General features: G+C 48.5%; 1 protein-coding gene across 1 annotated transcript; it reads right to left on the minus strand.

The window, feature by feature from the left end:
• tbk1 (TANK-binding kinase 1) lies at positions 1-11,792 on the minus strand. Its single transcript, XM_036149055.1, has 21 exons — positions 11,714-11,792; positions 8,950-9,054; positions 8,695-8,835; positions 8,497-8,626; positions 8,222-8,403; positions 7,994-8,154; positions 7,803-7,913; positions 5,965-6,144; positions 5,687-5,883; positions 5,552-5,610; positions 4,105-4,196; positions 3,927-4,028; positions 3,760-3,838; positions 3,181-3,302; positions 3,017-3,093; positions 2,889-2,928; positions 1,793-1,894; positions 1,496-1,592; positions 1,282-1,382; positions 1,125-1,196; positions 1-828 (listed from the first exon to the last, which is right to left on the minus strand). Exons 2-21 carry the CDS (start codon positions 9,034-9,036, stop codon positions 789-791), a joined length of 2,172 nt encoding a protein of 723 aa, XP_036004948.1. The 5' UTR covers positions 9,037-9,054; positions 11,714-11,792; the 3' UTR covers positions 1-788.

The raw sequence follows: 11,792 nt of genomic DNA on the forward strand, positions 1-11,792 counted from the left end.
TTCTGCTTCAGATGTCTTTATTTCCGTATTTACAAGAGCTCCAAACAGCACTGTGGATGTTATTATGGAAGAGAGATGGAAACTGACGAGGAAACAGGAAGTAGACGAGGAAACAGGAAGTAGACGAGGAAACAGGAAGTAGACGAGGAAACAGGAAGTCGATGAGGAAACAGGAAGTCGACGCGGAAACAGGAAGTCGACGAGGAAACAGGAAGTAGACGAGGAAACAGGAAGTAGATGAGGAAACAGGAAGTCGACGCGGAAACAGGAGAGAAAAGCTCTGATTGAACCTTTAACTGAATTTATTGTAATGCTTTTCTAAACATTTAAACTACTTTCACCAACATGATCCAAAATGTTCCCCCAACACCCGGGGAACTTTCTCCTGATCCAAAACGTTCCTCCTGCTTCGTTCTGCTGGATATACCGGAAATAAGGTGGATACAGAACCATTTAAACAGAACCGTTATGAGAGGAAAATATTGATTTGCATGGTTCTAGACTTCGGGTCATGGTTCTGTGTCTGTAGAACCTGTGAAGCAGTTTGGGTTCTGTCTGGAGAGCTGAAATAAAACCAAATAAATCTCAGGAGCAGATCTGACTTAGTGCGCAGAGGGTGGTTCTGGTAGTAATTCCGTCCGGGCCTGCTGTGGTTCTGGAGACGCGGGGAGTCGGGACAGTGGTTTCTGGGTTCGACGGTTCTGATGGAAGGTTCTGACCGTGGGCCCAGTGACCCGTCCGAGTCAGACAGTATTTACAGAGGATATGTACACAGTGCTGCGGTCCGGTCAGCCTCTCAGACCTCCATCCAGAGTCAGAGTCCCAAACCTGCAGAGGAACCAGTTCTCAGGTTAACACGGGATCCGGATCAGAACTGAGTGCAGACGGAAAATAGTCTGGTTCTGTTTCTGATGGATCAGAACCGACTCTGAATCCTCCCAGAACCTGAAGAAGCAGTGTGGTGTTCAGAAAGAACGGCGTTCACTCAGGTTGTTCTGATCGGACTCTGAGACGTGTTCAGAAGTCCGGATCAGAACCTAAACACTGCAGGTTCTGCTCCAGGTTCTAAACCAGTTCTGATGCATCTGACACCAACAGAACCTGTAAGAGAGGTAGAAGCGGACCTCTCTAGGAAGTGGTTGTTCTCTGCCAGCTCCTTGACGACTCCCTCCATCTCCTCCTTCAGCTTCTTCATCCTGAGGAAGAGGAAGAGCGGGAGGTTACCGGAGCGGATCAGAACCGCCCGCGGCCCGGTCCGGCGGTCAGGTCCGGCGGTCTTACCCCAGCGTCATCTCCACCAGCGTGTTGGGACTGAGGTACGGCTGAGGCTTCATCACATTGGGCACCAGCGGCAGAACCTTCTGAGGCAGCTGTTCCTGCAGCTGCAACACAAACACAGAACCTCAGCGAGAGCGTGACAACATCTGGGATCTGGAGAAGATCCAGAGAGAGAACGGCCCGGTTCCTAACGGGTTTGGACCAGCAGAATGTTCACCTTGATGGCCCGGTCCATCAGCATGGTCACCTCCTTCTCGATGCTGTTCAGCTGACCCGACAGGCTCAGGAACTGCTTCCTCACGTGGTGAACCTTCCTGCAGGACCAAAGACAAACCGGCTGAAGAGCAAAGCTGTGGGACCACCTGAAACCTGGACCTGGATAGGTCAGAACCACCTGGAACCTGGACCTGGATAGGTCAGAACCACCTGGAACCTGGACCCAGATGGGTCAGAACCACCTGGAACCTGGACCCAGATGGGTCAGAACCACCTGGAACCTGGGTCAGAACCGCACCTCATCCACTCCTCGCTCTTGGAGATGAAGAGGCGGTACTTCATGGCGCACTCGTCAGTGAAGAGAGAGCGAGCTTTGCCGGCGTGGATGACCAACTTCTGCCTGTCAGAGCAGCAGAACACAGGATGAGTCCAGAACTGGAACCATCAGAACCTTCAGAACCATCGGACAACTGAAAAACTAAACCTGTGAAAAGACAGATCCCTGAACCTGATCTACAGCTAATCGTGCGTCTTCATGTGCTTTAGATAAATATTAGCTCTGTGTTCTATGCTTCCAGAACCGGTTATGTTCTGATTCTGTACCTACGGTTCCTAAACGGACCGTGTTCTGGTTCTATATATTTTACGGTTCCTAAATGGACCGTGTTCCGGTTCTATATATTTTACGGTTCCTAAACGGACCGTGTTCCGGTTCTACAGGCGTGGACAAAATTGTTGGCCCCCCTCTGCTAATCAAAGAAAATCCCACAATGGTCCCTGAAATACCTTGAATCTGACTAAAATACCACAAAATGAAAATGGGCGGTTTTATTATTTTATTTTTTAATGATTCTATTGAACAACAATTAAAAAGGAACGTCTGATTTTCAGCAAATTTCTATTTATTCCATAGAGAGGAACATATTCGCTTATTGTATTTTTTGTAGTTTTCTCCATGTTTTTATGTTTTTATACAAACTTAAGCCTTTTTATTTCTAAGACTCATTTTGATTTTTTTTTGTCATCTTTTGTTCTGGTTCTGGTTTCTCTGTAGAACAGAAATTTATTTATTTACTGGAACATATTTGACTTATTTTACAGATTTATATGTTTTGGTATTTAGTTTAATCCATAGCAATAAACTGTTTCCGCACAGAGGATTTCATGTTATATATTGTTATATATATTTATATTTATTTATATACTTATTTGGACACAGTGAACTGGTTGGTAGAATTTCTGGTTTCTTGGTGCTTTTTTTGCTCCATATCTAGAACCTGCCTTGTTTTCACTTGTTTAACAGATTTCAGACATTTTTGATCCTAATTTACTCCGTAGGTCCGTTCTCTGCGTAGAACCAGAACCCGGGTTCTCACGGTTCTGAGGGAACTCACTTATCAAACTTGTGGATCTGCTCCTCGTTGTACGGCAGACCTGCAAACACAGAGAGGAAGATCCGGTCAGTCGGGTCTTCAGGACGTCCCATCATGCACCTGTGGGGGGAAGCGTGTCTCTGTCTTACGTCTCTCTGCTTTGTCCTTCTTGAACTGCTGGTAGATGGCTGTGATGGCGTCTAGCAGCACTTTGATTTTCTCCACGCTGCAGAGAGAAACGCGGTGCTGTCACAAACCCAGAACCAGAACCAGAACCAGAACCAGCTGTGAGCCCGTCAAACCGGCGCCTTACTTGCGGTCCTCGGGGTGCGTCCCAACCTGCTGCGTCCAGGCGTCCGTCAGCAGGCCTCCAGCCAGGAACTTACTCTTTAGTTCTTGTGCCGTTCTCTCAATGGGCTCCAGAGAGCCGGAGATCTGCAGAGATTTTCCGGATCAGAACCAGAACACAGTAGAAACGGTTCTGATGTCTGACTGAAAAGTTCAGTGAAGAAGCTCCTCTAGGTCGACTCAGGTGAGATCGGGCTCCACCCGCCACACCTGAGCAGCACCGCAGGTTCTGGAACAATCAGCTGGCTGGGAATAAACTGCTGGAAGGTCCAGTCAGAAAGGTTCTGGAGGTTCTGAGGCTTTAATGTCTCCTGATCCAAACAGTCAGCCTGATGGAGAACCTGAACAGGTGAGTCTCCACCAATTACAGCTCAGATTACCTGATCTTGATCTGCTTTGATTGGTTTTAAATGAGCTGCTTATTTCTGTGTGAGCGGATCAGAACCAAACCAGAGTTTTTCCTTTGAGGCCTGGACCCGGCCCGTGCCTACAGAACCACCTGCGTGGACCAATCAGAGCGCTGTGAAGGAAGGAGGACACTCACTCTGAGAACCTTCTTGTGCATGTCGGAGATCTCTTCGTACTCCGAGGTCAGCATGTTGGCCTGCATCAGCATCGCCAGCCTGCAGCAGAACAGGACATTACGTCACACACGACCCGAGCGCTGGTTCTGGTTCTGATTACCGCTGGATCGAAGCGGGTCGCACTCACAGCTGCTCCGTCTTCTCCAGCAGCTGCGTGCAGATGTTGCAGAGGTGGAACACCTCCGACTTCTTGTGCAGAATCTCGCTGTAGTCCTCCTTCATCAGCTCTCTGCAGGGATCAAAATACTTTTGATTAGGCCTTCTTAGTGCTGCTGCTGGTCCTCCCAGGCCACCGTAGCACTCACATCAATCCTCGCACTCCTTTCCGCACCAGCTCCTGATAAACCAGCAGAGACTCGGAGGTTTTCCATAGATGTCCCACATCTCCTGCAAAGGTCTGAAGGACAGCAGCGGGTGGGGGTGGGGGGTCAGACTGGGCCACGTGTTCACACAGCTGAGCCAGAACCACTGAGCTACATTATCCACTGGACAAGATGCTGTGAAGCCACCAGCCGCCATATTGGTACTCCCTATTTTCCTCCAGCAACTAGGGAATATGTGCGCTGCAGCATCGAATAACGAGGATTTTCTCATGTTCAGGGGGGGCTTAAGACTTTTAAAATGTCAAATGCCATATACTTTTATGTTATGTTCTAAAACTATCAAGTACTGAGAAAGTCATGTGCTGAAAAATGTTGCATTTTATATATATACACTAGGGCTGAACGATTTTGGAAAATAATCTAATTGCGATTTTTTTCTTAATATTGTGATTTAATGCGATTTTTTTTTCCAGTTTAATTTATCATGTCTTTTTAAACATATACAAACAACAAATCATTTTGTTTCCTCGCTGTGCAGATTAGTTGCTAAAAGAGCCGCAGCATCTAAACTCAGAGCAGAAATGATCGCGTTCTGCCTACAATATATTTCAACCAAAATTGCAATTTTGACTTTTCTCTGCATTAACCACAAGCAACAAAAATGGCGTCTAAATAAAGATGTTAGGACTATTTAAAACAAGAACTTTTAATGTTTCTATTAATCAGAATATTAATCAAGAGAACAGTTTTTAGTTGATTTGGACATTAATCCTTGTTGAACATAAAGTGCAACCAACAAACAAGTCTATGTATTAAACTGATTGACCTGTACTTAATGCTATGTATGATTATATAAACTCTAAAACAAGTAATAAAGTTAGATTATCTCACTGCTGCAACTGTCTTCCCTTCCATGTGGAGGCAAACCCACTTTAAACATTTTACCAACACCTAATGGACGTGTATAATTCACTAATTGTTACATAGGCAAAAATTGCAGACTCTGCGATTTGGAAATTGTGTTTTTTTAAATTGTGATTATATTGAAAATGCGATTAATTGTTCAGCCCTAATATACACATACATATATATATATATATATATATATATATATATATATATATATATATATATATATATATATATATATATATATATATATATATATATATTTAATATGAATAACATGTAAAATATTTCAGCACCTAATTTCCTAGTAGTTGATAGAGTTAGTACATCCACTGACTGTAGAATTACCTGTGAAACGTTTTCACTCAGCCAGAAAACTGCTTGTTGTTGCAACCAAATCCTGTGGAATTCTGTGAGAGTAGGGAGGAGCAAGATGGCCGCCAGTGACTTCAGTTTTTCTGTCCAATCAGCACTCCAGTGAATAATAGAGATCAGTGGCCAGAACCAACACTACTGGTACCTTAGCGTAGCTGGCGTCCAGGTCCAGGTCGTAGCGGGGCTGGACCTTGGGAGGACTCGCTGTGGAGATAAAGCTGCTGGTGAAGCTTCATGGTGGAGGCGGAGGTGAGGACATGCAGACGGGGGCGGAGCTTACGGTCTTCAAAGATCAGGCCCACGGTGGCGACGACCTCGCGGCTCACCAGCATGATGGGGTTGTCTCTGGAGGTCTTGGGGAAGGTCTTGGCTTGGCGGTTGGGGTCCAGGACCAGGCGCCGGCCCTCGTACAGCAGCTCCTGGTTGTGCAGCGGGATGCTGGTCCTGCGGCACAGCAGCTCCTGGAACAGCGCCGCCCTGTGGAGGCGGGAGGAGCGGCAGCGGTCAGAACCGTGGGCCGGCGTGGCGGTTCTGATCAGAACCTGGCCCAGAACTCACGTGTTGTACTCGTGGATGTAGACGTGGTGCAGCGTGGCCTGCTGCAGGCTGAAGACGAAGACCACGGCGCGGTGCAGGATGTCGTTGGTCTCTGCGAAGAACTGATCGAAGCCCCAACACTTCTCCTGATCCGCCTCCAGGATGTTGGCCAGAACCGGAGTCAGGAGGCTCTGGAGGCCCCTGGAGGAGGGGAGCCAGGTGTGAGCAGGTACAGGTGAGCAGGTACAGGTGAGCAGGTACAGGTGAGCAGGTACAGGTGAGCAGGTACAGGTGTGAGCAGGTACAGGTGTGAGCAGGTACAGGTGAGCGCAGGTACAGGTGTGAGCAGGCACAGGTGAGCAGGCACAGGTGTGAGCAGGTACAGGTGTGAGCAGGTACAGGTGAGCAAGTACAGGTGTGAGCAGGTACAGGTGAGCAGGTACAGGTGAGCAGGTACGCGGAGTACAAGGTGGCACAACAGTAGCTAGCCCAGTGTCGTTGGTCCACTGGGTTTATTACGGACCCAGACGGACCAGAACCAAGTCTTTCGAGAAGGGTATAACTGCAGAGCGTAAGAACGCCCCCACTGTCGGAACGCCCACACGCCAACGCAAACGCTGATTGGTTCGTTGATTTGCCCACTTCAATACATATGTTTTTTCCCTCCATCTCCTTCATTCAGCGGGACGGACAAAAAATGTCCGTCCCGCTGAAAAAATCCGTCCCGACGAAAAAAATCCCTATCGCAGGGTATTAGTTTTACCTAGGGACCACATGTGATTTGTAATAATAACGGCGTTGTATGCAGACAGATATTAACCGGCTCGCGGTGTCAGGAGAAAGCAACAGCGCGAGGACTATTATGACTATTATATGTAGTAGCCTACGATAGAATCCTGTCCTGTCAGGATAAGGGCTTCTACTGGAGAAACACCCCAAATATGCGACTGCACGTTCAAAAATAAAGCTTAAAAAAAAACCAACTCACGAAATTTAACAGCGACTGTAGAGAAACAAGAGGCAGAGTTGACAGTTCTGCTTCTGTCACACAGCTGCAGCGCAGCGTATTGATTACATGTAATCCCAGGTAAAAACCAGATCCGAGCGAGTAGGCGATTGGACATTTTGCTGCATGGAGCCAGGCAAAGTTGGAAAAAAAAATCCGCTTCCTAGCATAAAGCCTAAAAAAGAAGGACAAATATGCGTGTGGGGCATTCAAAATCCGGACTGTCACCTGCCTTTCAACGGACGAAAGCTTCGGATGCTTTTGTGTAACTCTGCAATATTTTTCAATGTATGGTTTGTTTAATAAAAAACAAGTGTCCTAGTGTCCTTTTATTTGCACCCATAAGCAGAGCAAAAATCGGGCATCCTCGGACGGAGTTCTGGAAGTTTGCTTACTTTCAATACAAAATCGAAATTATTTATTAAGTTAGACAATCATTTAATTCAATCAATTGGTCCCATGTAGCCCCTAAAGGGGTGACGTTTTCAGTCAGTTGATTTATCTGGAAATCGGGTGAGAATTCACCGGATTCAGAGTGTCTGAAAACATAAAGTACATTTTCCTGAATTGACTTTTATTCTGCCTGACTGCACCTTGGTCTGACCTAAGATGGCCGCTCGGTCGGCACGCCTCTCACCCGATAACGCGGCGTCTACGTCTACATGTCTGTGCGCAGAAGGACCGCCCAGTCGGAACGCCCACACAGCTCTGCAGTTACTCCTTATTGAGTCTTTCTGCCCTAACTTTAGATCGGACCTACATCATTTTAAAGAACCAGACTATTTTCCGTCTGCACTCGGTTCTGATCCGGTTCTGATCCGGTTCTGATCCGGATCAAAGCCGTTAAACCTACTTGGACAAACTGCAGGACACGGGCATCTCGGTGCTCCACTCGATCTTCCCGTTCTCACACTTCTGATGACCTGAGATTGTCCCTGACGGCTTCTCTGTGATGATCTTATACCTGAGAGACACAACCAGGAGAACCGTCAGCTGATCTGCCGTGCCGTGCTGTGATTGGTCGGTCACCAAAGCAGCTCATACATCACTTCCTTGTTCCTGCGTGGCCCTTCGAACGGTCGGAACGGGAGGCTCCCGGTGGCGGCGTGGTAGAAGGTCACGCCGATGCTCCACAGGTCCACCGTGGCGCCGTACTTCTTCTGGTGGTCCTTCCTGAGGACGGCGCGTTCGTACATGTCCGGGTGCTGCAGGGAGAGACCGGGTTAGGCTGCGCTCACACCGACCCCGCCCCCCCAGGTGTGTGCTCCTCACCAGGTACTCCTCGGTGCCGTACAGAGACTGGAACTGCTCGTCGTCCTCCAGTTCCCGGGCGGCGCCGAAGTCGGTCAGCTTGTAAACGGAGCGGCCTTCCTCGCCGATCACCCTCATGATGTTTCCTGGTTTGATGTCGCGGTGAACGATGCCGTACTCCCTCAGGTGGTTCATCCCTGCCACTGCAGCACACAGCACACACGTTACAGGTGAGGCGTTACCTGCCGGCGCCGCCTCCTTCAGGTTAACCGGGTCAGCGGGGGACTTTTCCTCACCCACGTCATGAAGAACGATGAGGAACTCGTCCTCAGGGAGACCGTAGGCGTTGGTGGACTCCTCCAGGACGGTGTAGAGACTCCCGCAGGGACAGTACTCCATGACCAGGACCTTATGGCGGGTGTTGGTCTGAGAGGAGAACCTTATCAGAAACATTTCTACGTCCTGGGCTCAGCCTTCGTCAGGACCATACCGACCTCTTCCTCCACAGCAAACAGCTTCACGATGTTCTTGTGGTTGAGCTTCTTCAGAACCTCAAATTCTCTCATCTGGACGTCCAGCGGCCGCAGGAAGCTCAGGTTGTTGAACACCTTGACGGCGTAGAGGTCGCCCGTTTTCTGCCCACACAGATTTAAACATCATAGTGTGACTGAAACCAGCTGAGAAGTTCTACAAATGTTCTGCTCCATCTGAACCGGTGCTGACCCGGGACCACCTCTCCCCGCCTGTACCTTGTGTCGTCCTCGGTAGACGTTGGCGGTGGCTCCCTGACCCAGCAGGTCTGAGATCAGCCACAGGTAGTTGGCGGTGCTCTGCATTCTGGTGGCTGACGGAACCTGGAGAGACGGGAGGCGGGAATCAGAACGGCGCCAGGAACTGACCCGCAGATCCAAACACAGAACAAGAAGGAACCTCAGAGCAGGAACCAGATCAACACAGGAGTAGCAGTGTTGACTGGACTGGCAGTAAACGGGCCTCAGCGTTACAGAACAGCTGCAGTACAAAGTGGAACCGGTTGTGGATCACAGACATGATCCAGTTCTACAGGACAGTGAAGGGTCGACTGATGAGGCTCTTTCTAGATTCAGAGCAGCTGGTGGGGATCGTGCTTACCATGGTAAAGGTTAATTTAAAGGTTTTTACTGTTATTTCATGTTATTAACATGAAGCGGTTTGGTTTGCAGGAAAGGTCAACACAACGATGAAGATGGTTTATTTGAGGTCCAATAAGAAACGGTGTTAATAACATTATTGAGCAGAAGTGTGTTTGCATCCATAGTATCAGCAGTTATAGCAGCAATTGAACCGTTTATCAGGAACGAGGGCTTCATCACGGCAGTCAGCTGTGCTAAACCTCACAAGACTCAGAACAAGGAATTCACAACAGACAATAGAATATAAAATAAAGCAACTATTTTCTCTGGCCCCATAGAACCAGTGGGCTTTGTCAGCATCTTACGGCAGATCCAAAAAAAGTAAAAAAACAAAGCAGCTGGACTTGTTTTCCGTAGTGAAGACGTTTCGCTTCCTCTCCAGGAAGCTTTCTCAATTCAAAAAGTCTGGAGTAATGTGGAGTAACAAGTTTTATACTACTCCCTAACAAAGGCCTTTAATGGCTTAGATAACATGCAGATTCAACAGAAACAGGTCCACCCCTTAGTAATGGGCGGTCGTTAAAGAAATTAAGCCAGCTGATTGGACCGAAACTGTAGAACTGTAGAACTGTGAAGGTCCCGGATCTCCGGTTTAGGGGAAGCACCTGACCTGCTGCTCCGCCTGTCCCCTCATGATGAAGTTATTCTGCTGCTCCGCCTGTCCCCTCATGATGAAGTTATTCTAGCTGTTCTGCCTGTCCCCTCATGATGAAGTTATTCTAGTTGCTCCGCCTGTCCCCTCATGATGAAGTCATTCTAGCTGCTCTGCCTGTCCCCTCATGATGAAGTCCTTCTGCTGCTCTGCCTGTCCCCTCATGATGAAGTCATTCTGCTGCTCCGCCTGTCCCCTCATGATGAAGTTATTCTAGCTGCTCTGCCTGTCCCCTCATGATGAAGTTATTCTAGCTGCTCTGCCTGTCCCCTCATGATGAAGTCCTTCTGCTGCTCCGCCTGTCCCCTCATGATGAAGTTATTCTAGTTGCTCCGCCTGTCCCCTCATGATGAAGTTATTCTAGTTGCTCCGCCTGTCCCCTCATGATGAAGTCCTTCTGCTGCTCCGCCTGTCCCCTCATGATGAAGTCCTTCTGCTGCTCCGCCTGTCCCCTCATGATGAAGTCATTCTGCTGCTCACCCTCATTCTGCTCTGAACAGCTTACACCTTAACCTGGGATGTGAACTGGACCAGGACTTTAATCGCCCTGACTCAAACGTCACACTGCAGGTTGAGTGGACAGCCGTCCAATCAGTCCTTGTGCAGTTGATGAAGGGTATGCTCCACTAAAGGACAAGAACCGTGTGGTTCCCAGAACCAGAACCAGTGTGGCTGTTAGTTACAACCTGCTCACACATCTTCGCTGCAGACATCTTGTAAAATACGTAGCTTCAATCTGATGGACCTGGTTCTGTCACCCTGCGGTCCAAACCGGTTCCTAGTAACTTAATAAATTTATCATTTCATAATTTTAACTTGTTTAGATTTAGATGCTGATCTGTTCCAGACTCCTGTAGGTTCCTTTGCTCTTCGTTTTGTCGGGTTCTAGAGAAGACTCGAGACACGGGTCGGGTCCAGATTGTGATCAGAGGGACACAGGTAACAACATGTCTAATTAGACAGCTCTGCTTCACAGGTGTTCTGGATCAGAACCTGGCCCAGTTCATCTAACTTGACCTGAAACAAAGGGATCTGGACCAGAACCTGTCTGAAAATACCTAAACAAGCGGGTCTAGAACTTGCATTGATGTTCCATCTGAGGCTAGAACCACCAAGCTGAACAGAACCGGACTGGACTTTGTAGGTTCTCTTTAATGACTGAACTGGGTAATTGCGGTAATAAAAATAAACCGAGCCCTTTCAGCCAGTTCCGCTGTTACACGTCACAGTAGCGTCAGTGTCCTTCGTCCTTTCCGGTCAGAACCTGAGGCAGGTTCTGCGAGCTCCACCTGTCGCCATGGTGACCAGGCAGGTCCACCAGCCCGACGTGACGTCACGCAGGCAGCTGGAAAGTCCCGTCAGGAGTTTTGACGCAGCGGAAGAAGACGTCATCACGGCTCTACGTATTATTGTGATCAATCACCGATCGACCGAAGAATCGATTCACTTTGAATTTGATTCTCTTTCCGAACCGAAGGCGCCGGCGTTCCGGTCGCGGACCGTCTCCTGATCCGGGAACGCGCACACCGGGCCTGCGCTCAGAACCGGAGCCAGCGGAGTTCGGGAAACGTCACAGAACACCAGATCTGTTTGCTAACATCTTAACACACACCGAACCATAACCAGGTCGGAACCAGAACCGTGTGTTCCCTGTAATAAAGCAATGTTTATTTTTGTTTACTTCCTTACCTGCTCTCTGCTGCTCTGCTTTCCTCTTCCGCTGCTCCCCGGTCAGCTGACAGTGGCTGACCAATCAGGGCGCAGAGAG

This window comes from Fundulus heteroclitus, chromosome 17, assembly GCF_011125445.2.
Source record: "Fundulus heteroclitus isolate FHET01 chromosome 17, MU-UCD_Fhet_4.1, whole genome shotgun sequence".
In the NCBI taxonomy this organism is placed as follows: Eukaryota; Metazoa; Chordata; class Actinopteri; order Cyprinodontiformes; family Fundulidae; genus Fundulus; species Fundulus heteroclitus.